General features: G+C 38.1%; 1 protein-coding gene across 2 annotated transcripts; it reads right to left on the reverse strand.

Moving 5' to 3' along the window:
- Nucleotides 1-1,740: 1,740 nt before the first annotated feature.
- psmd5 (proteasome 26S subunit, non-ATPase 5) lies at nucleotides 1,741-26,738 on the reverse strand. 2 transcript variants are annotated; one of them, NM_001017573.2, is made up of 10 exons: nucleotides 26,528-26,738; nucleotides 22,947-23,091; nucleotides 10,309-10,422; nucleotides 8,281-8,409; nucleotides 8,094-8,203; nucleotides 7,794-7,936; nucleotides 6,162-6,353; nucleotides 4,226-4,335; nucleotides 4,004-4,144; nucleotides 1,741-2,221 (listed from the first exon to the last, which is right to left on the reverse strand). In NM_001017573.2, exons 1-10 carry the CDS (start codon nucleotides 26,701-26,703, stop codon nucleotides 1,964-1,966), a joined length of 1,518 nt encoding a protein of 505 aa, NP_001017573.2. In that variant the 5' UTR covers nucleotides 26,704-26,738; the 3' UTR covers nucleotides 1,741-1,963. The 2 variants fall into 2 exon arrangements, 1 of the variants encoding a protein (NP_001017573.2); XR_012396541.1 differs by lacking the exons at nucleotides 1,741-2,221; nucleotides 4,004-4,144; nucleotides 4,226-4,335 and adding an exon at nucleotides 5,178-5,916 and having other exon boundaries at nucleotides 6,000-6,353; nucleotides 26,528-26,711.
- Between the last annotated feature and the right edge of the window lie 336 nt (nucleotides 26,739-27,074).

Below are 27,074 nucleotides of genomic sequence, written 5' to 3' on the forward strand. Positions count from 1 at the left end.
AAGCACATGGTCTAAAAGGGGCTTTGTGTGAGATTATTGATGATGAAGAATGTATTATAATTTAATGTTTTTTATTTATTATTTTTTTTTACAATTTTCTGTAATTAATAATTGTGTACAACTCTTAAGTTTAATCAACTTCTAAGATTATTATTATTATTTTTTTCTGCTATTTATAATTGTGTGCAACTTATAAGTATTATCAACTTATAAGTTAAACCAATAGCATAACGAATTACTACTTAAATAACTAATAATACGCAGCAAATTAGTAGTTTATAAAGATAAAAGTCTTACTTCGTGGTCAGTTAATAGTGGGAATTGAACCTTAAAAATAAAATGAGCTTAGTTTAAAACAACTTGAAAATATTTAAAAATATAATGTAATCCTGACATTTTGATTTTTTTTGGCAGTAAAACTATTTTACTGAATAATCTTTATCTTTTATGCCCATTTGACTCCCTAATGATATATATAGCTCATCGGCCACTTTATTAGGTACACCTGTCCAACTGCTCATTAACACAAATTTTGAATCAGCCAATCACATGGCAGCAGCTCAATGAATTAAGGCATGTAGACATGGACAAGACGATCTGCTGCAGTCCAAACCGAGCATCAGAACGGAGATGAAAGGTGATTTAAGTGACTGAATGTGGCATGTTTGTTGGTGCCAGATGGGCTGCTCTGAGTATTTCAGAAACTGATTTTCACACACAACCATCTCTAGGGTTTACAGATAATGGTCTAAAAAAGAGAAAATATTCAGTCAGTGGCAGTTCTGTGGGCGCAAATGCCTTGTTGATGCCAGACTGGTTCCAGCTGATAGAAAGGCAACAGTAACCTTAAAAACCACTCGCTACAACTGAGGTCTGCAGAAGAGGATCTCTAAACACACAACACCTCCAACCTTGAGAAGGATGGGCTACAGCAGCAGAACACCACACCAGGGGCCTCTCCTGTCAGCTAAGAACAGGAAACTGAGGCTACAATTCACACAGGCTCACCAAAATGGACAATAGAAGATTGGAGAAACGTTGCCTGGTCTGATGAGTCTCCATTTCTGCTGCCACATTCGGATGGTAGGGTCAGAATTTGGCATCAACAACATGAAAGCATGGGTCCATCCTGCCCTGTATCAACAGCTCAGGCTGCTGGTGGTGGTGTAATGGTGTGGGGGATATTTTCTCAGCACACTTTGGGCCCATTAATACCAATTGAGCATCGTGCAACACCACAGCCGACCTGAGTATTGTTGCTGACCATGTCCATCCCTTTATGACCACAGTGTACTCATCCTCTGATTGCAACTTCCAGCAGGATAATGCACCATGTCATTAAGCACAAATCACCTCAGACTAGTTCCTTGAACATGACAATGAGTTCACTGTACTCAAATGGCCTCAACAGTCACCAGAGCTCAATCCAATAGAGCAGCTTTGGGATGTGGTGGAATGGGAAATTCGCATCATGGATGTGCAGCCGACAAATCTGCAGCAACTGCGTGATGCTATCATGTCAATATGGAGCAGAATCTCTCAGGAATATTTCCAGTACCTTGTTGAATCTATGCTACGAAAGATTAGGGCAGTTCTGAAGGCAAAAGGGGGTCCAACCCGGTACTAGTAAGGTGTACCTAATAAAGTGGCCGGTGTGTATAAATTGTCTGCATATGTATTCATATTAACCCAAAAATGTTTGAATGGTTTAAGTACAAAAACAAAATATGGCAGCAGCGAACCACTCTAAAGTTCATTTTAATGGCACAACAAGATACAAACAACCAAATTAAACATCAAAAATCTGCAAGTACAAACAAACATTGTGTTTATCAAGTGCTGGAAACTCAAACTTCTCCACTGTGAGCCGTTTGAAAAGCTTTTGGTCACTTGTGGATATAGAAACTGAAAAAAGATTTTGGATCTCTTGACTGAAGTATAAATGTGTGTTTGTGTGCGTGTCTCAGTCGGCCCCTTCTGTTGTGACTGCAGACACGGCGGTGACGTAATACGGGCCCTCGTTCAGGTACGTCTTCAGCTTTAAGTAATTGTGCGCTCCGAAGATCTTCTGTACGCTGGAGGAGCTCAGGAGCGCAGACACCAGCTCAAACTTACAATCCTTCGCTTCTTTTCCAGAGCCGACGGAGCGATCCATCACCCACTCCACAAACCCTGGAGTGTCCATCATCAGCTGCTGAGCCCACGGCTGACAACCGATGGCCTGAGGATGACACACATTAGAGAAGTATGAAAAAAGGCACAATTACACACTGTTTACTCACCATCAAGTGAGCTTTATGACTTTCTTTGTTCTGTTGAACGCAAAAGAAGATATTTTGAAGAATGTTAGAAACCGGCACTGCCAATAGTGGAAAAACAAATACTATGGAAGTCAATGGTTAAAGATTTCGGTCCCATGTTGTATTAAGTGTCCTTAACTACTATGTACTTACATCAAAAAATAATTACAATGTACTTACTGTGTTCATAAAGTATTTGAGAACACTTGTGGTGCTCTTGAATTGGGATAGAGGTTGGGTTAGGGACAGGTTTGGTGGCAGGGGTAGGTTTAAGGGTGGGTTAAGGTGTAGGGAATGGTCAGCAGTATATTTACAAATGTAATTACAGAAGTTAGTTACAGATGTAATTACATACATGTATTTAATCAAGCATACGTACACAGTAAATACATGTATTTACACAATAAGTACATTGTAACAAACTATTAAATCCTGTGTAAGTACATATTAGTTAAGGCCACTTAATATAAAGTGGGACCAAGATTTCTTTAAATGATCTTCCTTTGTGTTCTCACTCTTAATCAATCACACACACACACACACACACACACACACACACACACACACACACACACACACACACACATCAAACTCTATCCAGCTCTCTTCTATCCAGAAATGTAATTAATAGCTTTAAATTATTATAAAAAATCTTGCAAAGGCTGTATTTTAATTTAAATGTAACAATTGTGTAACTGATGTACACTCAAGGCCACTTTATTAGGTACACCTCTCCAACTGCTCGTTACCGCAAATTTCTAATCAGCCAATCACATGGCAGCAACTCAATGCATTTAGGCATGTGTTTCTCAATATGCGTTCTTCAGCGGTCTTGTGTTCTTGTGCAACGTCATCATCAGCTGCCTAAGTTAGCAAGTACAGGGGATGCGTGAAACTTCCCGGATGTGATCTTGATATCAAGGACACACCGATGCAGACTTGAGCACCGAAATCCCTCTGAAGTCCCAGAAGTCATTGCGACTGGAGGTGGGAAGTGCAGCATTTTATTTAGATGTATTATTAAAGGTCAGAGATATCACTTATTTACCTCAGGAGTTTCCCTAAATGAAACGGTGAAATTAAATATTACCATGAACATCTTAATAAAGGAGTAAACACATTAAGGGGTGTTTGTTAGCTGAAATTCGAATTAAAATCTGTTTTATTTATATTGTGCAGTGTATATTTATGATGTTTTATGCACAATATATATTTTGAAAAGGGGAAAAACAATAAATGGGTGTAAGAGTGCTGCACTGTTTAAATAATTTACCATTTAAAAGGCGTGAAGGTCACATGACCATCAGGAAGAACGCAGCATCTCATTTCTTAAAGGACGCGTTCTCTGCCCTCGCGGTCTCCTGAGTTCGTTCTTCCGAGGACACCTGGCAAGACCGGTCGCCACAAGAACGCAAGTCCGTTCTCTGCGTTCTTGGAATTAAGAAACAGCCATGATCAAGACACGATATGCATTGCGGTGCAGTCAACAGCAACTGCGTGATGCTATCATGTCAATATGGAGCAAAATCTCTCAGGAATATTTCCAGTACCTTGTCCAATCTACACCACGAAAGATTAAGGCAGTTCTGAAGGCAAAAGGGGGTAGTAAGGTGTACCTAATAAAGTGGCCAGTGAGTGTATATTGTAATAAAAGTGTTGTGCATCTCACTCTAACACACACACTCTTGTACACTGTCTCTTACAGTGAATATCCTGAGTGCGCTGCAGTGGAGTTCTGGGAAGGGCTGAGTACTGATGTTCCTTATCATCGCCATAGGCTGAGAGCTCAGACAGTTAAACCAGGACTCGCAGGTCAGTAACAGGTCATCCGTCTGCTGCTCCACCTACACACACACATACACACCACAGACGTCTCAGAGCAAAACTTCTCAACACAGACATGCGATGAGGAAACGCACACTTACAGGCAGCGTGAGCAGCTGAGCTAGAGCCTCCAGACAGCGCACTCTCAGTTCAGTGGCTCCGTCAGACGCTACTTTACTCATCCTCTTCAAGACCGACACAAACTTCTCACCTGGAGGAGAAAACATCATGGGAAAAATCTACATTCACAAATATGGCTATGGCTGGGTGCATATTTACGGGTTTTGTTGGGTTGGATTCTGCAAGCTTTCAAATTGATTCAGTACAGATTTTGATTCAAATTTGATTCATTTAGGAATATTTGCGATATGGGTTTTGATTGCAAGTTTATAATCTGATTCAGTTCAGATTTTGATTCGGATTCATTTAAAAATATTTGCGATGTGGATTTTTATTAAAAGCTTCTAAACTGAATCTGATTCAGTTCAGATTATGATTCGATTTTGATTCATTTGAAAATACTTGCAATATGGATTTTGGCTGCAAGCTTCCAGTCTGATTCAGTTCAGATATAGATTAGATTCTGATTCATTTGAGATTATTTGTAATCTACAATTTGAATGCAAGCATCCAATCTGATTCAGTTCAGATTTTGATTCAAATTCGATTCATTTAAGAATATTTGAGATATAGGTTTTGATTGCAAGTTAATAATCTGATTCAGATTTTCAGATTCGGATTCATTTAAGAATATTTGCGATGTAGATTTTTATTAAAAGCTTCTAATCTGAATCTGATTAGGTTCATATTTTGATTCGATTTTGATTTATTTGAGAATACTTGCAATATGGATTTTGACTGCAAGCTTTCAGTCTGATTCAGTTCAGATTTTGATTTGATTACAATTCATTTGAAAATATTTGAGTACTGGATTTTGATCACAACCTTCAAACCTGATTCAGTTCAGAGTTTTAATCAGATTATTTGAGAATATTTGCTCAAAGATTGCAGTCTGAATCTGATTCAGTTGATATTTTTATTTGATTCTTATTTGGATTCATTTGAGAATATTTGCTATGTGGATTTCGATTGCAAGCTCCAATTTAATTTAGTTAAGACTTTGATTTGATTCTGATTAATTTGAGAATATTTGCGATATGGGTTTTGATTGCAAGTTTATAATCTGATTCAGTTCATATTGTGATTCTGATTCATTTAAGAATATTTGCAATGTGTATTTTTATTATAAGCTTCTAATCTGAATCTGATGCAGTTCAGATTTTGATTAGATTTTGATTCATTTGAGAACACTTGCAATCTGGATTTGACTGCAAGCTTCCAGTCTGATTCAGTTCAGATATTGTTTAGATTCTGATTCATTTGAGATTATTTGCAATCTGCAATTTAAATGCAAGCATCCAATCTGATTCAGTTCAGATTTTGATTCGAGTCTGAAGAATTTAAGAATATTTGAGATATGGATTTTAATTGCATGGTTATGATCTAAATCAGTTCAGATTGTGATTCAATTCAGATTCATCGGAGTATATTTGCAATCTAGATTTTGACTGCAAGCTTCCATTCTTATTCAGTTCAGATTTTGATTACATTCTGATTCTTTTAAAAATATTTGAGATCCAGACTTTGATTGCAAGCTTTCAGTCTGATTCAGTTCAGATTTTGATTTGATTCTGATTCATTTGAAAATAATTGCAAACTGGATTTTGGTCGCAAACTTCCATTCTGATTCAGTTTAGATTGTGAATTGGATTCATTTGAGAATATTTGTAATCTGGATTTTGATTAAAAGCTTCCAATCTGAATCAGTTCAGATTTTGATTTGGTTCTTATTCTAATTCATTTGAGAATATTTGCGATTTAAATTTGGACATATTTTGATTTTATTCAGAATGTGAATCAAATTACAGCGACTGGATTGTGCTGCATGTATGCTACTGGGAGGTTTTATTAATCGCAAATATGAAACATAAATCACAGGCTGTGATTGGTCTACTGTTCATGTATGCGTTTGCTCACCTGTTTTCTGCAGGACCTGTTTGCCCTCCACCGTACCACCCAGCACCCCGAGCGTATCCAGGGCAACAGGAGTCAATGTGGGGTCAAGGTTCATTACCATGGAGAAAACCACTTCAAGAAACACGGGATACTTCTCACACACCTGCTGAGGGCTGTCCATGATCGCCAGACTGCCAAAAAACTTCACCAGGCCTGCAATTATCAGAATAATAATATATAAATAATAAAATGCATTAAAAAAATGTAATTATAGATCAATTTCCAAAATAATATTAATAATATTTAATCTTCTGTATTTAACAATTTCAATGATATTTAAATTGAAAAATATGTAAGGATTAAATAAATTGTTAATATTAATATTAAAAACAAGAACAATAATAATAAAAATAAGTTTTAGAACTTTATACAAAAAATTTGTAGATAACCAATTTCAATGCATTATTATTAATAATATTTTCTACCACGTTCAGCTAGAAAAAAATCATACTGATTACTTTTTAAAATAATAATAAAATAATAATTATAATAATAACTTTAATTACAGTCTTGAATAATGTGACTGAATAACAATAAAAATAAAAGGATAAAAGGAGAAAAAAAATAATATTTATACTTTCAGAAATTTTACATTTTACATTACAATTTAACAATTACCAAAACATAATAATTTTAATAATATTTAAATTCTTATAAATATTTAAACATCTATGTTCAACAATTTCAATTAGATTTTAAATGATTACAAAGTAAGAATTAAATTAAATAATATTAATATTAAAAACAAGAACAATAATTAATAAAATAAGTTCCAGTAATTTATACAAACAATTTATAGCAATCAATTTTAATGCAGCATAATATTATTAATAATAATATTAAGATTTTCAGCTACTTTCAGCTATAAACCATTCATTCTGATTACTTCAAAATAGTAATATTAAAAAAAAAATAATTATTATTATTATTATTAGAATTACAGTCTTGAATAATTTGATTAAATAATAATGACAATAATAATAATAATAAATCATAAAAGGAGAAGAAAATAATATTTAGGCTTTCAGAAATTTAAATATAGATCATTTCCATTTAACAATTACCAAAATAATAATAACTATAATAATAATAATAATTACATCCTTTGAAATATATTTAACCATCTATATTAAACTATTTCTATATTTTAAATGATTACTGAGTAAGGATTAAAAAATAGAGAAAAAAAGAACAATAAAAATAATTTTTTTTAGGAATTCATACAAACAATTTATAGATAACCAACTTCAATGCGACATAATATTATTATTGTTAATAATAACATTAATAATAACAATTATTATTAAAACTACTATTATAATTATTATTAATAATAATATTATTTTAACAATAATTTTAGCTATAAACAACTCATCTTGATTATTTTCATAATAACAATAATAATAATAATATTTATTATTGTTATTATTATCGTTGTTATTATTATTATTATTAATAATAATAATAATAATAATAATATTACAGTCTTGAATAATTTGATTGAATCATTTCCATGACATTTGCTTCTTAACATATCCAGACATTTTTTAATGATTTTGGAAACTTTCAAACACAACACACACACACACACACCTGGCAGGTAAAGGCTTGAGAAGGTGTCCGATTCAGCAGCGATGATCATGTTGGAGATTTTATCCATAATGCCTTGTTGTGCCAGATACTGACGGCCATGTTGGCTCTGAGCCAAATTGGTCACCATCTCTATAGCAGTTGCTCTGGGAAGAGAAGAAAGAAGGTTAATCTCTGCAGGCACAAATGTGTCATATCATATTACTACAGCTATGCGTGTGTGTGTATGTGTGTGTGTGTGTGTGTGTGTGTGAGAGAGAGAGAGAAAGAGAGAGAGAGAGAGAGAGAGAGAGAGATCATTACCTGACCAACACATCATCTCCAGTCAGCTCCTCCAGCATCTGTGAGATTAAGCCGCTGTTAGCGCAGTAGCCCAGAGACACTGGAGAAACTGTAGACACCTCCACTATCAACTGAACACACGTTCATATGATTAATACAGCTGAATAAACCCAAATCTCTCAGAAACACCACACCTTTAAAAACACACCTCATAGACTCTGTATCTGATGATGTCACTGGTGAGCATCACATCCTTCAGCTTGTTCAGCAAATCAGAGCGGAACAAAGCATCAAGCCCCGCCTTCGTGTTGCTGAGTTTACTAAGTGCGGCGATCGCCTGATAAAAAGACACAAATAAAAGGACAAAACACGCATTTAATTTAATTTAAAATGAGAAAATGTGAATTTTACTTTCATGCGGATAAAAAATGAGAGTAGGTGCGTCCCAAATCACATACTTAAGAACTATTCCACCCCATTTTGTAGTATAGATAGTGTAAGTAGTGCGATAAATCTGAAAACTAAACAGAATAAGTGCACTTTAATTACCCGGATGATGCACTTATTCAACCAGTAAAAAGAAGTGTGGAGTGGTGGACACTTCATACACTCAATGACCACAGCTCTGCTCATGTAGAGGAAGGGGCGGAGCTTTCAGGCAGTAATGTTGGATTAGTTTATGATGGATTGTGAAAGCAAAATTCTTCTACGAGAGTGATTATAGCACCTCCTGATGGTTAATGCGGTTATACCAAGCGGCAACCACCCGCTCTCCCTCGGGAAGCCATTACGGAAGTAACTGAAACTGCAATTAATCGAAATTTCCGCTAGTCCTGGCTCCATAATAGAGCAAATTTCAATTGAGCCCACTGTTAGAACGGCCAACTTTCCAGCAGAAAAAAGGTGTTTACAGCCTGGTACAAAGAACGATTTTGGTTCATAAAGCTAATATTACCCTTTATGACAACTGTGAGGGGGGTGAATTTCGTTATAACTCATCTGTTTCCTTTAAATTAGGCTATATTAAGTTTGAATAATGAAGGGCGTGGCCACTTGAGTGACAGCTAGGTCTCGCTGGTCGCCGTCACTTTACCTCAGCTGACTCCGCTATGTGTGTGTGGCCGTTGAGTGTGTGAAGTGTCCACCACTCCACACTTCTTTTTACTGGTTGAAAAAATGCATCATCCGGGTATTTAAAGTGCACTTATTCTGTTTAGTTTTCTGTGCGAACGCAATACTAACACTATCTATACTACAAAATGGGGTAGTAGAATAGTTCTTAAGTATGTGATTTGGGACGCATCTACTCTTATTTTAAATCTGCATGAAATTAAAAGCCACTTGTCACTGAACTCGACATATTGATTATAGTTTTGTGTTGTTTTATGTGGCTTTACACTGTGTTGCCTTTTGGACTTATTTCTTACAATTATCAGATGGCATGGCGTGCTGTGTGCACTTAATTGTTCTCACAAACCATTCAAGTGGCCTCTATTTCCCATGTGAGTAAAGTTATATACGTATATGCCATTTTTTAAAATGTTTTTGTTTTATTTAGGATCATTTATAATTCATCAATAGTCCTGCATTTACTAACACAGACTATATCTGAAGTGTATTTGTGTAAGTGTAAGAAGTAATTAGCATTTTCCTCCTGTAGAAAAACGTCATAAGAACAATGTTTAGTGGCTCAATGTGTTACAGCAGTGTTTTTAAAAGACTGAACACTTTATTGATATAGTGTACAGCCAAGCACAAGTGGTCAGAACATAAACGAGTCGCAGGTAATAAAGTATTAAGCGTTTTCCAAATGTCTGTCTAAGCCAGGTCCAAGCAAAATGCCAGCAGGTGTCTGTAGCTCCGCTCACTTTCCGCCTCTTTGCTCTTGTTTGTTTTCCCGCTGTGGGTGCGATGACGCGTGAACAAAATGGCGACGATTGGCCGCGCCTACTTGTGGCTTCTTTTGCATGTTCAGAAACCTATGGGTGACGTCACGGATACTACGTCCATATATTTTACAGTCTATATGGGTTATACTTGTGGCAGGTATTATTTGGTACTTTGGTCAGTTATTTCACTAATTTGGCAACCAGCAAACGTCATCTGGGAAATGGTTTGAATTTCCGCTAAGTAAAAAATCATTAGTGCTTCATTTGGGACGATACTACATACATATATTAGTGCATAGGTACATAGGGCATAGTGTGCCATTGTGTGTCATTGTTTATCTCTGTACCTCTTTGGCCACAGCGATGCGTTCAACACTGATGCACTGAATCACGTCATGCAGGATTTCTACATTGTTCAGCATCTGCGTCACTCCCTCAGCATGTCCAGCCACACGGCCAATCTGTGGACACAGACACAAATGAAAAAAAAAGGTAATGCATTGTGATTCTCCTTATAATGTGCTGACTGCGTTTTTTAAATGTCTTTATAGTTGCACTAAGCTCATTATGGTGGCTTGAAAAGCCAACATACTGTTATCTCACGTAAACTTATTATTAGGCTGGCTTGTCAAAGCCAGACTACTGTTCTACTATTTAAACTTATTATTATTATTAATTTTATTATTATTCTTCTTCTGAGACTAAAATTCAAACTCTATCTACTCCTTGAACTTTCAAGCTATTACCACCAAACTCACACCAGACCTCCAAACTGGTCTGACTCGGTATGCCATATCTCCTCGGACTGATCCAACTTTCGGTTTTCCGAAAAACGTCCCGGGACTGTCGGAAAAATCCCATAGACTTAACATTGGACCAAACTTTGTTACCTCGTAACTCTGCGTCAGACTGTCGCACAGAACTCTAACTGAGCTCATTTAACTCAGACTATCAAACTGCCAATGACTGATCACCTTTAAACTTTCTAGCCACGCCCTAGCAACCAATTTTGGACCCTAGAAACTGTCCCATAGACTTCAATTCAAAAGACTCTCATTGACTTAACATGGGATCAAACTTTGTGAGTTCATAAATCTGAATCAGACTGTCCTACAGACTAATGGCTGAGATCATTTAACTCAGACTACCAAACTGCCAATAACTGATGAGCTTTTACCTTTCTAGCCACACCCCTAACTACAACATACTGCACCCTAGCAGCTGTCCCGTAGACTTCCATTAAAAAAGACTCATTGACTTTACATGGGATCAAACTTTGTGAGCTCATAACTCTGCATCAGACTGTCCTACAGACTAATGGCTGAGCTCATTTAACTCCAACTACCAATCTGCCAATAACTGATGAGCTTTTAACTTTCTAGCCACACCCCTAACTACCACATACTGCACCCTAGCAACTGTCCCGTAGACTTCCATTACAAAAGACTCTCATTGACTTAACATGGGATCAAACTTTGTGAGCTCATAACTCTGCATCAGACTGTCCTACAGACTAATGGCTGAGCTCATTTAACTTAGACTACCAAACTACCAATAACTGATGAGCTTTTAACTTTCTAGCCACACCCCTAACTACCACATACTGCACCCTAGCAACTGGCCTATAGACTGTAATTAGCTGTGCTATCAAATGCTTATAATTCTAACATACTAATGACATGCCAATCATGCTAGCAACATGCTACTCATATGCTAATCATGCTAATGACATGCTAACTCATACTGGAAACATGCTAATGACATGCTAATTTGTTCAAGAATCATGCTAGTAACATGCTAATTCATACTAGACTCATGTTAATAACTGGCCTACATGCATATCTTTGCTTAGCAGTGTCCTATTGACTTGGGGGATGGCTCATCTGACTCAGACAACCAATGAGCATCTCAATATGATAATGAAGCTCACAAGCCACGCCCCCAAATTGATTCCATAGACTTCCATTAAAATAGGCCAAGATGCATATCTTTGCATAGCAGTGTCATAGAGACATGGGGGTTGGTTCATTTGACTTAGACAGCAAACCACAATCAAGTGCACTCTGTAACCTCGCCCATAGCAACAAAACAGAGTACCCTAGCAACCATTCATCAACAGCTATATCTCAGCATCAGAACATCGTAGAGACTTGGAGATTGGCTCGTTTGACTCATGCTAGCAAACGGAACTTCCTAAATGCTACACATGCTAGCAGTGATTAGCTACATGCTAATATTGACTAGCCAAGTACTGTAACTTGCTAGAAATGCTTACTAAGTATAAACGTTTTATCAGGCATGTATGTGAGGCTTGCCTAGTAACCAACCAGGGTACCCTAGCAACTGCCTAGCAACCACCCAAATTACCCTAGCAACCGCCTAGCAACCACCTAGCAACGGCCTAGTAATGCCTTAGTAAGGGCCTAGCGACCACTCAAGACACCCTAGCAACCGCCTAGCAACGCCTTAGCAACCACTCAGAATACCCTAGCAACCACCTAGCAACACCTTAGCAACCACCCAGCAACCACTTGGGACACCTTAGCAACCGCCTAGCAACACCTTAGCAACCACCTAGCAACCAGTCAGAACACCCTAGCAACTGCCTAGCAACGCCTTAGCAACCACCAAGCAACCACTCAGGACACCCTAGCAACCACCTAGCAACACCTTAGCAACCACCTAGCAACCACTCAGGACACCCTAGCAACCGCCTAGCAACGCCTTAGCAACCACTCAGAATACCCTAGCAACCACCTAGCAACACCTTAGCAACCGCTTAGCAACCACTTAGGACTCCTTAGCAACCACCTAGCAACACCTTAGCAACCACCTAGCAACCACTCAGAACACCCTAGCAACCACCTAGCAACACCTTAGCAACAACCTAGCAACCACTTAGAACACCCTAGCAACCGCCTAGCAACACCTTAGCAACCACTCAGAACACCCTAGCAACCACCTAGCAACATCTTAGCAACCACTCAGAACACCCTAGCAACCGCCAAGCAATGCCTTAGCAACCACCTAGCAACCACTCAGAACACCATAGCAACCACCTAGCAACAGCCTAGCAACCGCCTAGCAACATCTTAGCAACCACCTAGCAACCACTCAGGACACCCTAGCAACTGCCTAGCAACGACTTAGCAACCACTCAGAATACCCTAGCAACCACCTAAGCATGCTATGTGACATGCTAATTCATACTAGAATCATGCTAGTAACATGCTAATTCATACTAGAATCATGCTAATAACATGCTAATTCATACTAGAATCATGCTAGTAACATGCTAATGAATGTCAGAATCATGCTAATAACATGTTAATTCACGCTAGAATCATGCTAGTAACATGCTAATTCATACTATAATCATGCTAATAACATGCTAATTCATGCTAGAATCATGCGAGTAACATGCTAATTCATGCTAGAATCATTCTAGTAACATGCTAATTCATACTAGAATCATGCTAATTCATGCTAAAATCATGCTAATAACCTGCTAATTCATACTAGAATCATGCTAGCAGTATGCTAATTCATACTAGAATCATGCTAGTGACATGCTAATTTATTCTAGAATCATGCTAGTAACATGCTAATTTATGCTAGAAGCATGCTAATAACATGCTAATTTATACTAGAATCATGCTAATAAAATGCTAATTTATACTACACTCATGCTAATAACATAATAATCCATGCTAGAATCATGCTAATGCATGCTAGAATCATGCTAATAACATGCTACTTATACTTTTTCAAACTTTGAAAAAACTTTTTCAAACATGCTAATTTATACTAGAATCATGCTAATAAAATGCTAATTTGTACTACACTCATGCTAATAACATGCTAATCCATGCTAGAAACATGCTAATGCATGCTAGAATCATGCTAATAACATGCTACTTATACTTTTTCAAACTGTTTTTAAACTAAACAAACTATTACCAACAGGCTTTGTCAAGCCAGCCTCAAAGTTTGTCTCGACGAACTTTACTGTCTAGTTTTATTATTATTCTTCTTCTGAGACTAAAATTCAAACTCTATCTACTCCTTGAACTTTCAAGCTATTACCACCAAACTCACACCAGACCTCCAAACTGGTCTGACTCGGTATGCCATATCTCCTCAGACTGATCCAACTTTCGGTTTTCCGAAAAACGTCCCGGGACTGTCGGAAAAATCCCATAGACTTAACATTGGACCAAACTTTGTGACCTCGTAACTCTGCGTCAGACTGTCGCACAGAACTCTAACTGAGCTCATTTAACTCAGACTATCAAACTGTCAATGACTGATCACCTTTAAACTTTCTAGCCACGCCCTAGCAACCACTTTTGGACCCTAGTAACTGTCCCATAGACTTCAATTCAAAAGACTCTCATTGACTTAACATGGGATCAAACTTTGTGAGTTCATAACTCTGAATCAGACTGTCCTACAGACTAATGGCTGAGCTCATTTAACTCAGACTACCAAACTGCCAATAACTGATGAGCTTTTACCTTTCTAGCCACACCCCTAACTACCACATACTGCACCCCAGCAGCTGTCCCGTAGACTTCCATTACAAAAGACTCTCATTGACTTTACATGGGATCAAACTTTGTGAGCTCATAACTCTGCATCAGACTATCCTACAGACTAATGGCTGAGCTCATTTAACTCCAACTATTAATCTGCCAATAACTGATGAGCTTTTAACTTTCTAGCCACACCCCTAACTACCACATACTGCACCCTAGCAACTGTCCCGTAGACTTCCATTACAAAAGACTCTCATTGACTTAACATGGGATCAAACTTTGTGAGCTCATAACTCTACATCAGACTATCCTACAGACTAATGGCTGAGCTCATTTAACTCCAACTACCAATCTGCCAATAACTGTTGAGCTTTTAACTTTCTAGCCACACCCCTAACTACCGCATACTGCACCCTAGCAACTGTCCTATAGACTGTAATTAGCTGTGCTATCAAATGCTTATAATTCTAACATACTAATGACATGCCAATCATGCTAGCAACATGCTACTCATATGTTAATCATGCTAATGACATGCTAACTCATACTGGAAACATGCTAATGACATGCTAATTTGTACTAGAATCATGCTAGTAACATGCTAATTCATACTAGACTCATGTTAATAACTGGCCTACATGCATATCTTTGCTTAGCAGTGTCCTATTGACTTGGGGGATGGCTCATCTGACTCAGACAACCAATGAGCATCTCAATATGATAATGAAGCTCACAAGCCACGCCCCCAAATTGATTCCATAGACTTCCATTAAAATAGGCCAAGATGCATATCTTTGCATAGCAGTGTCATAGAGACATGGGGGTTGGTTCATTTGACTTAGACAGCCAACCACATTCAAGTGCACTCTGTAACCTCGCCCATAGCAACAAAACAGAGTACCCTAGCAACCATTCATCAACAGCTATATCTCAGCATCAGAACATCGTAGAGACTTGGAGATTGGCTCGTTTGACTCATGCTAGCAAACAGAACTTCCTAAATGCTACACATGCTAGCAGTGATTAGCTACATGCTAATATTGACTAGCCAAGTACTGTAACTTGCTAGAAATGCTTACTAAGTATAAATGTTTTATCAAGCATGTATGTGAGGCTTGCCTAGTAACCAACCAGGGTACCCTAGCAACTGCCTAGCAACCACCCAAATTACCCTAGCAACCGCCTAGGAACCACCTAGCAACGGCCTAGTAATGCCTTAGTAAGGGCCTAGCGACCACTCAGGACACCCTAGCAACCGCCTAGCAACGCCTTAGCAACCACTCAGAATACCTTAGCAACCACCTAGCAACACCTTAGCAACCACCTAGCAACCACTTGGGACACCTTAGCAACCGCCTAGCAACACCTTAGCAACCACCTAGCAACCACTCATAACACCCTAGCAACTGCCTAGCAACGCCTTAGCAACCACCTAGCAACCACTCAGGACACCCTAGCAACCACAAACAATACCTTAGCAACCACCTAGCAACCACTCAGAACACCCTAGCAACCACCTAGCAACGCCTTAGCAACCACTCAGAATACCCTAGCAACCATCTAGCAACCATTTAGGACACCTTAGCAACCACCTAGCAACACCTTAGCAACCACCTAGCAACCACTCAAAACACCCTAGCAACCACCTAGCAACACCTTAGCAACCACCTAGCAACCACTTAGGACACCCTAGCAACCGTCTATTAACACCTTAGCAACCACCTAGCAACACCTTAGCACATGCTAATTCGTGCTAGAATCATGCTAACAACATGCTAATTCATGCTAGAATCATGCTAACAACATGCTAACTTCATGCTAGAATCATGCTAATTCATGCTAAAATCGTGCTAGTAACATGCTAATTCATGCTAGAATCATGCTAGTAACATGCTAATTCATACTGGAATCATGCTAGTAACATGCTAATTCATGCTAGAGTCATGCTAATAACATGCTAATTCATACTGGAATCATGCTAGTAACATGCTAATTCATGCTAGAATCATGCTAATAACATGCTAATTCATACTAGAATCAACCTAATGACATGCTAATTCATACTAGACTCATGCTAGTAACATGCTAATTCATACTGGAATCATGCTAGTAACATGCTAATTCATGCTAGAATCATGCTAATAACATGCTAATTCATACTGGAATCATGCTAGTAACATGCTAGTTCATCCTAGAATCATGCTAGTAACATGCTAATTTATGCTAGAATCATGCTAGTAACATGCTAACTAATGCTAGAATCATGCTAATAACATGCTAACTCGTACTAGAATCATGCTAATAACATGCTAATTCACACTAGAATCATGCTAATTCATACTAGAATCATGCTAGTAACATGCTAATTCATGCTAGAATCATGCTAGTAACATGCTTATTCACGCTAGAATCATGCTAATAACATGCTAATTTAGACTAGAATCATGCTAGTAACATGCTATTTCATACTAGACTCATTCTAGTGACATGCTAATTCATACTAGAATCATGCTAATAACATGCTAATTCATGCTAGAATCATGCTAATAATATGCTAATTTATACTAGAATCATGCTAGTAACATGCTAATTCATACTAGACTCATGCTAGTGACATGCTAATTCATACTAGAATCATGCTAGTGACATGCTAGTTTATACTAGAATCTTGCTAATAACATGCTAATTCATGCTAGAATCATGCTAATAACATGATAATTCATGCTAGAATCATGGTAGTAACATGCTAATTTTACTACAATCATGCTAATAACACACTAATTCATGCTAGAATTATGCTAGTAACATGCTAAATCGTGCTAGAATCATGCTAATTCATGCTAATAACATGCTAATCCACGCTAGAATCGTACTAATAAGATGCTAATTCATGCTAATAACATGCTAACCTATGCTAGAATCATGCTAATAACATGCTACTTATACTTTTTCAAACTGTTTTTAAACTAAATAAACTATTACCAACAGGCTTTGTCAAGCCAGCCTCAAAGTTTGTCTCGACGAACTTTACTGTCTAGTTCTTCTTCTTCTTCTTCTTCTTCTTCTTCTTCTTATTCTTCTGAGACTAATTTTAAAGTGTATCTCCTCCTAAACTTTTCAAGCTTCACACCTCAAACTTTCGTCAAACCTTCAAACTGGTCTGACTCGGGTTGCTATATCTGTTCTAACTGATCCGACTTTCGGTTTTCCGAAAAACGACCCGGAAAATTCCCAAAATTCCCATTGACTTATTATTGGGTCAAACTTCCTGACCTTATATCTCTGCATCAGACTGTCCTACAGACTTCTAACTGGGCTCATTTAACTCAGTCTAGTCAGCAGCCAATAACTGATGACCTTTAAACTTACTAGCCACTCCCTAGCAACCACTTATGGCACCCTAGCAACTGTCCCATAGACTTCCATTGTAAAAGACTGCCATTGACTTAACATTGAGTCAACCTTTGTGAGCTCATAACTCTGCATCAGACTGTTGTACAGACTAGAGTCAGGCCTCATTCAACTCAGTCTAGCCAGCAGCCAATCACTGATGACCTTTAGACTTACTAGCCACTCCCTAGCAACCACTTATGGCACCCTAGCAACTGTCCCGTAGACTTCCATTCAAAAGACTCTCATTGACTTAACATGGGATCAAACTTTTTTGAGCTCATAACTTTGCATCAGACTGTCATACAGACTAATGGCTGAGCTCATTTAACTCAGACTACCAAACTGCCAATAACTGATGAGCTTTTAACTTTCTAGCCACACCCCTAACTACCACATACTGCACCTTAGCAACTGTCCCGTAGACTTCCATTACAAAAGACTCTCATTGACTTAACATGGGATCAAACTTTGTGAGCTCATAACTCTGCATCAGACTGTCATACAGACTAATGGCTGAGCTCATTTAACTCAGTCTAGCCAGCAGCCAATCACTGATGGCCTTTTAACTTTCTAGCCACACCCCTAACTACCACATACTGCACCCTAGCAACTGTCCTATAGAATGTAACTAGCTGTGCTATCAAATGCTTACATGCATATCTTTGCATAGCAGTGTCCTATTGACTTGGGGGATGGCTCATCTGACTCAGACAACCAATGAGCATCTCAATATGATAATAAAGCTCACAAGCCACGCCCCCAAATTGATTCCATAGACTTCCATTAAAATAGGCCAAGATGCATATCTTTGCATAGCAGTGTCATAGAGACACGGGGGTTGGTTCATTAGACTAAGACAACCAACCACATTCAAGTTCACTCTGTAACCTCGCCCATAGCAACAAAACAGAGTACCCTAGCAACCATTCATCAACAGCTATATCTCAGCATCAGAACATCGTAGAGACTTGGAGATTGGCTCGTTTGACTCATGCTAGCAAACGGAACTTCCTATATGCTACACATGCTAGCAGTGACTAGCTACATGCTAATATTGACTAGCCCAGTACTGTAACTTGCTAGAAATGCTTACTAAGTATAAATGTTTTATCAAGCATGTATGTGAGGCTTGCCTAGTAACCAACCAGGGTACCCTAGCAACTGCCTAGCAACCACCCAAATTACCCTAGCAACCGCCTAGCAACCACCTAGCAACGGCCTAGTAATGCCTTAGTAAGGGCCTAGCGACCACTCAGGACACCCTAGCAACCGCCTAGCAACGCCTTAGCAACCACTCAGAATACCTTAGCAACCACCTAGCAACACCTTAGCAACCACCTAGCAACCACTTGGGACACCTTAGCAACCGCCTAGCAACACCTTAGCAACCACCTAGCAACCACTCAGAACACCCTAGCAACTGCCTAGCAACGCCTTAGCAACCACCTAGCAACACCTTAGCAACCACCTAGCAACCACTCAGGACACCCTAGCAACCACCTAGCAACACCTTAGCAACCACTCAGAACACCCTAGCAACCATCTAGCAACCACTTAGGACACCTTAGCAACCACCTAGCAACACCTTAGCAACCACTCAGAACACCCTAGCAACCGCCTAGCAACACCTTAGCAACCACCTAGCAACCACTTAGGACACCCTAGCAACCGCCTAGCAACACCTTAGCAACCACCTAGCAACACCTTAGCAACCACCTAGCAACCACTCAGGACACCTTAGCAACCACCTAGCAACACCTTAGCAACCACCTAGCAACCACTCAGAACACCCTAGCAACCACCTAGCAACACCTTAGCAACCACCTAGCAACCACTCAGGACACCCTAGCAACCACCTAGCAACGCCTTAGCAACCACTCAGAATATCCTAGCAACCACCTAGCAACCACTTAGGACACCTTAGCAACCACCTAGCAACACCTTAGCAACCACTCAGAACACCCTAGCAACCGCCTAGCAACACCTTAGCAACCACCTAGCAACCACTCAGAATACCCTAGCGACCACCTTGCAACACCTTAGTAACCACTTAGCAACTAGTCAGAACACCTTAGCAACTGCATAGCACCACCTTAGCAACCACCTAGCAACCCCTCAAAACACCCTAGCAACCGTCTAGCAACACCCTAGCAACCACCAAGCAAATAGTCAGACCACCTTAGCAACTGCCTTGCACCACCTTAGCAACCACCTAGCAACCACTTAAAACACCCTAGCAACCGCCTAGTAAAATGCTAATTCATGCTAGAATCATGCTAACAACATGCTAATTCATGCTAGAATCATGCTAGTAACATGCTAATTTATGCTAGATGTATGCTAACAACATGCTAATTCATGCTAGAATCATGCTAGTAACATGCTAATTCATGCTAGAATCATGCTAACAACATGCTAATTCATGTAAGAATCATGCTACTAACATGCTAATTCATGCTAGAATTATCCTAGTAGCATGCTAATTCATGCTAGAATCATGCTAGTAACATGCTAATTCATGCTAGAATCACGCTTACAACATGCTAATTCATGCTAGAATCATGCTAGTAACATGCTAATTCATGCTAGAATCATGCTAACAACATGCTAATTCATGTAAGAATCATGCTACTAACATGCTAATTCATGCTAGTAATATGTTAACTCAAGCTAAAATCATACTAACATTCTATTTACACTTTAAAACCACTTCAAACTTTCAGATTCGGCTTTTCAAGCCACCATAAAGTTTGTCCTCAAACTTTAATATCTAGTTTTGATGTTGATATCAGAAAGCGCCTAAACAAACATGCCTATAACTCAACAGAACTCTGCCTCTTTTTGATATTGTCACTACACTACCTGACAAAAGCCTCGTCACCTGTCCAAGTTTTAGGAACAACAAATAATAACTTGACTTTAAGTTGATCGTTTGGTATCAGAAGTGGCAATAATGAAGGGCAAAGGCCTCTAGATTACGCTTATTTGACCAAAATAAAACATGATCATGCCTTGATTTTTAATTATTTAATTAGGACAGTAAGCTCTGCCTTTGCTTAGACAAAAGTCTTGTCACTGAACAGAAATAATGTCCAGTATAGAATATAAAGTCCTGCTGCAGTGGAGACAGAATGAATATTGTGTCTGACTCCATCATGAGCTTGGAGGACTGCATCATACATCTCTGCACCGACTCAAATCACTGATTAATAAAGTCATCTGGAATGGCAAAGAAAGCGTTCCTGCAGGACTCCCAGAGTTCATCAAGATACTTTGCATTCATCTTCAATGCCTCCTCCTTCATCTTACCCCAGAAAGCTCAATAATGTTCATGTCTGGTGACTGGGCTGGCCAATCCTGGAGCTCCTTGACCTTCTTTGCTTTCAGGAGCTTTGATGTGGAGGCTGAAGTATGAGAAGGAGCGCTATCCTGCTGAAGAATTCGCCCTCTCCTGTGGTTTGTAATGTAATGGGCAGCACAAATGTCTTGATACCTCAGGCTGTTGATGTTGACATCCACTCTGCAGATCTCTCGCACGCCCCCATACTGAATGTAACCCCAAACCATGATTTCTCCTTTACCAAACTTGACTGATTTCTGTGAGAATCTTGGGTCCATGCGGGTTCCAGTAGGTCTTGTTTATTATTTGTGATGATTGGTATGTCTTCTGCCACTTTGATGATCAACTAGAAGTCAAGTTATTATTTGTTGCTTTTACAACTGGGATCTACAACCTTACTGCTGATTCAACACTGTGGTCACAAATGTGACCCTGGACCAAAAAACCTGTCTTAAGTTGCACAGGGATATTTTTTGGCAATGATCAAAAATACATTGTACGAGTCAAAATTATAGATATTTATTTTATGGCAAAAATCATTGGAATATGAAGTATGATCGTGTCTCGTGAAGATATTTTGTAAATTTCCTACTGTAAATATATTAAAATTCTATTTTTATTACTAAGGTGAATTGCTAAGAACTTAATTTGGACACTTAGGCCCCATTCGCACTGGGCGTCAGCGTCAGCGCTTCCTATTCACTTTGAGTGGGTGACGTCAGGCATTGCCGAACTGCATTGTGGATCCGTCAGCGCCCCTTCAGAGGTGTTGCTCGCCTCAGAAGTTGGGACTAGCTCAACTTTTCAAGCGCCCACTCTAGCGTCAGCCAATCAGATCGCTGTATGCAAATACACCAGCTAGACAGTGGCCTATTGCTGACTGAATTTCATTGGCTGACGCTTCTATGACGATCGTTTCAGCCCCAACTTCAGACACGCCTTTAATCAAGCGTTGACGCTGAAGCCCCGTGTGAATGGGGCGTAAAGGTGATTTCCTCAGCATTCATTTATTTTCCTTCAGCTTAGTCCCATTATTCATATGGGGTTGCCATAGCAGAATGAACCGCCAACTTATCCAGCCAACTTGAATGTTTTACACAGCAGATGCCCTTCCAGTTGCAACCCAGTACAGGGAAACACCCATACACCCTTACATGCACACACATACACTACAGCCAATTTAGTTTATTCAGTTCACCTGTAGCGCAAGTGTTTGGACTGTGGGGGAAACCGGAGCACCCGGAGGAAACCAATGCCAACATGGGGAGAACATGCAAACTCAGAAATGCCAACTGGCCCAGCCAGGACTCGATCCAGCAACCTTCTTGCTATGAGGCAACAGTGCTAACCACTGAGCCCTTTTCCTCAGTATTTACTTTTTTTTTTTTTATAATTCACAGATTTTCAACTAGTTGTATTTTCCTGTCACAACAAACCTTACACCAATAGAAAACTCTTTTATTTCCCTTTTATTTTCCCTTTATTCTTTTATTTTTATTTCATGCTATGTATGTATAAATATGAGTTTTATAAAATAGACACTGATGGCTGGTGATTTTGTGGTTTAGGATCACATATTTCTCAGTGCGCCTTAAACCACAGTTTTTTTTTTTTTTCAAAATACTTGTGGGTAAAGTGAACGGGGGAACAACACTGAAAAAGTGAGCGGGGCGGTATAGAATGATGCATTGAGTTGCACTTCTGTTCTACTGACCTGTGTGAGCGTGAGCACTTTGACCGAGTCATCAGGATGGTTGAGTCCGCTCTGGAGCGCTTTCCTGTAGTTCTGTGCAAGCTGAACCGGTTCTAAAGCCTGCAGGACTCGACTTAGGATCTCCACACACACCTCAATCTGCTCTCTGCACCCAACAACAAACAAAAAACAGACAGAAAGCAGTGTTCAATCACGGAAAATAATTCTCCATGTAAAACATTTTTTAAGATCACATTGTCAAGTGCCAAATAAGAGGGTTTATCATTTTGATATGCACGTTTCATTTAAACAAATGAAACTTGTGTAAGTTGTGTAGGATTTCAAAATGACTTGGATTATTGTTTTCGCTTCATTAAAATATCTGAATCACAAATATACTAATTACACGATTTACTGTTAAAGTTCATTTGCGTTATGTTTGCTTTCATGAGCAACACGGTGGCACAGTGGTTAGCAATGTGGCCTCACAGCAAGAAGGTCCCCGGTTCGAGTCCTAGCTGAGTCAGTTGGCATTTCTTTGTGGAGTTTGCATGTTCTCCCCCCGTGTTTGCGTGGGTTTCCTCTGGGTGCTCCGGTTTCCCCCACAGTCCAAACACATGCGCTATAGGTGAACTGGATGAACTGAATTGTCCCTAGTGTGTGTGTGTGTGTGTGTGTGAATGAGTGTGTATGGGTGTTTCCTGGTACTGGGTTGCAGCATGAAGGGCATCCACTGTGTAAAACACATGCTGGAGAAGTTGGTGGTTCATTGCGCTGTGGTGACCCTTGATGAATAAAGGGACTAAGCTGAAGGAAAATGAATGAATGAATATGCTTTCTTACACAGCTCTGTAAAAAAATAAGAGAGCGGCAATTTTTATATGGACTTATTGTCATATTCTATGAGTATTTATATAAACGGTTAAAATTATTATATTATATGTGTTTTAAAATGTTAAAGACGCAGTATCTGTATTTTTAAAAATAAAACTCTTTGTCAAAATGAATACCCATTAACCTCTTAATGCCCAGGGTGTTTTTTACATGTATTTTTTATTTCTCTTTGCTACTGTATGTGGGCTTATTGGAACCTAATTAGAATAAAAACCTAAGTATCATCTTTTGATATGATGTACTTTTAGAGAAAAATAATGTTCATATATGTGGACTCGTGGTCCGAATTTACATAAAACACTTTTTCCTGACTGTTTTTAAATGCATATTTAACATACAAAACTTATTTGAACATGTTTTGACTATCAGAGACTAAAAACAATATATTTCCCCCCATTTTGGACAGTTAAAAATAGGGTTTGGGACATTTCATATTCTGCAAAAGAGTTGCAGGATGAGACTGTACGTCTGTAACAAAATATAAAACATTCAAAGTATTTTAAATAGCCACTTAAGAGCTATAATGCGCTGTCCACGCAGCCCTAGGAGGTTAAAGCAATAGTTAACACACACACACAAAAAAAATCACGAATTAGTCTCCCTAAAGTGTTTATGAATCTTCATGATTTATTATTTACTCTCCCGTCATTTTTCCCCTAATCGTTTACGAGTTGCCTTCTTCTGTTAAACACTGAAGATCAGTAACCATTGACTTCCATATTAGCAAATACAAATACTATAGAAGTCAATGGTTACAGGTTTTCAGTTGTGTTCAACACGAGAAATAATATGGAACAAAATCAATGCCAATAGTATTGAAATGAAAAGCTTATGGAATAGCACAAGCTGAAAAAAATAATACATGGAATTAGCAACTGCTTGCATTTTAATGACTTGGATTGCCAGGGTTTGTATTTTTAGGGCTTGCAATTGAACACAGCTGTTTATTTAAGCTGTAAATATCTCAACTAAAAATATTTCAAACATGTTTTCATACTTCAAAAAAAACTAATTCATATTCAATATGCAGGTTTCACTCACAAAATATTAAATACCAGTGAAAAATACGAAGCGAAATGTTCAAAAGGTAACTTCCAGTTTATTTTATTTCAGTTCAAAAATTTGCTTCCAAAAATTCGGTGGATGAAATTCGGCTCTTAAAATTCGACATTACTTCCGGGAACTGCAGGGAAAAGCAAAAGATTGCAGATTGACAATCTTCAGCTGCTTTTTCACTAGCAGGTGGACCAATTTAATATTTTTAAACCAGTAAATAATTGAGGAAAAAAGCTAATAACAGCACAAAAGTTGCATTTAATGTCAAATTTTAACAGCCGAATTTGATCCACTGAATTTATGGAAGCGAATTTTTGAACTGAAATAAAGTGAATTGAAAATTGTCTTTTGAATAATTTACATGAAATCTGGAAATTGAATATGAATTATTCAATTTTAAGTATGAAAATGTGTTTGACATATTTTGAGCTTAAATAAACAGCTGTGTTAAATTTCAGGACGTAAAATTACAAACCCTGGCAATCCAAGTCATTAAAATGCAAGCAGTTGTTAATTCAACGTATTATTTTTTTTTCAGCTTGTGCTATTCGATAAGCTTTTTATTTCAATACCTATGGCATATATTTGTTCCATAAACGAACCTCATAAATATTTTTTTTAAATGAAGGGAGAGAAAATAATGACAGAATTTTTATTGAATTTTTAAAGTTTTTTGAAGAGTTATTTATTGAGGTGAAGTTGGTTTTATATTACCACATTTGTTTATTTTTGAACAGTGACAACTTGACAAAATTAGAAGTATTTAATAGACTGTGAACGATGTTGTACTTTGAAAGTCATGGGCTGCAAACATGATTTCACTATTTAGAATTTGCAAACAATACTTTTCTGAGATTGTATTATTAAGGAGAAACTCTGAATGTGTAAATATAAAAGCAGGGACATTCTACCAGAAATGTACAATGTACACTTATAAAAAATGTTACAGGGCCTGACCTTTAAGCTTGTCGTCCTCGAAAAATCATACAAAGTCATAGCCTTAAAGGTGAATTGCACGCATTTAATGTTAAATTTAATGCAAATGTGACAGGACTGACAGAAACATGAGGACAATTGATTGTAAATGTATTTGTTGTATTTATTTGTAGAAATTATTAATCATTTCATGTTCATAATCAACTGATGTGAATGATAAAAACTTAAACTTGCTATTTCTGAAGTATTTTCCCCCCCAAATAACAGTTTTTAGCATAACAAAACTATTAAAGCTGAGGACAATGACAGGGTTTGTACATTTGTAAAGTGTTTTAATAAAGAACACAAATCTGAGAACCAAATGAATGACATATTCCTTTACAGAACAACTTACAGAAATCAACCATCAGGCTATTTGATAAGAGATGGGAAACTTTTTATTCACTGTATTGATTATTTTATGTCAGGGACAGATAACGTACGTTCCTGGTAAGAAGTCCCACCAACTTTACATCAATGAGTTATTTGAAAAGGTTTAATAAATCATTCTCGACTTCAATACACAATGAAATGACCTGCTGAATGCAAAAAGTACGCATTGTGTAAAGACTAATAATGAATAAATTCAATAATACTGCTCGCTCATTACAGTAGGCTATCAGTGTGCAGTGTGTGGTGTGTATTGCGCCTGTTGACTCAGCAGGATCAACACTCACTTGTCATTAGTGTTTAAAAGGCTGAATATGATCTCCAGTCGGGCTCCAGACACTGCTGGCCTCAAACCGCTCACGGGAGTCGCTAAAACGGCTGTCCGGAGGCTCTTGAGCTCCTCGATCGGATCTTCTGATTCACAGATCTCATTCAACAGACTCTCTATAGGCGCCGCCATCATGGCTCAATGTTTGCGTCACGTGACCGAGGGGCGGGAAACACGCTGAGCTCATTTGCATTTTGTCAGTAAAATCAGAAGCTGTTGTACTGTGTATTTTGAAATTTATATTGTATCATATTACATTTGTAGTATGTATACATTTAGTTTTATATTTATATGAATGAAATACAATAATTGTTTTTATTTTTAATATGTATGTATAAATATACGCATATTAAGTTTAATCAAATGTAATTTGTAACTGTAATTTAATTATATATTTATAAAATAACATTTATAAATCATTATGTATAATCATTTATTGTTCATAAATAATTTATTTTGTTACACACCAAATGCTGTCGATCTCGGTTGTTGCTAGATCAGATACA

This window comes from Danio rerio, chromosome 21 (genome assembly GCF_049306965.1).
Source record: "Danio rerio strain Tuebingen ecotype United States chromosome 21, GRCz12tu, whole genome shotgun sequence".
Taxonomy (NCBI): domain Eukaryota; kingdom Metazoa; phylum Chordata; class Actinopteri; order Cypriniformes; family Danionidae; genus Danio; species Danio rerio.

Coding starts and splice junctions, on each gene's coding strand:
- psmd5 (NM_001017573.2), bottom strand. CDS start 26,703: ATGATGGCGGCGCCTATAGAGAGTCTGTTGAATGAGATCTGTGAATCA. Junction 8,410..10,308: donor GCATCGCTGTGGCCAAAGAG/GTACAGAGATAA, acceptor TCTTTTTATCAG/GCGATCGCCGCACTTAGTAA. Junction 4,336..6,161: donor ACAGGTCCTGCAGAAAACAG/GTGAGCAAACGC, acceptor TTTCTCCTCCAG/GTGAGAAGTTTGTGTCGGTC.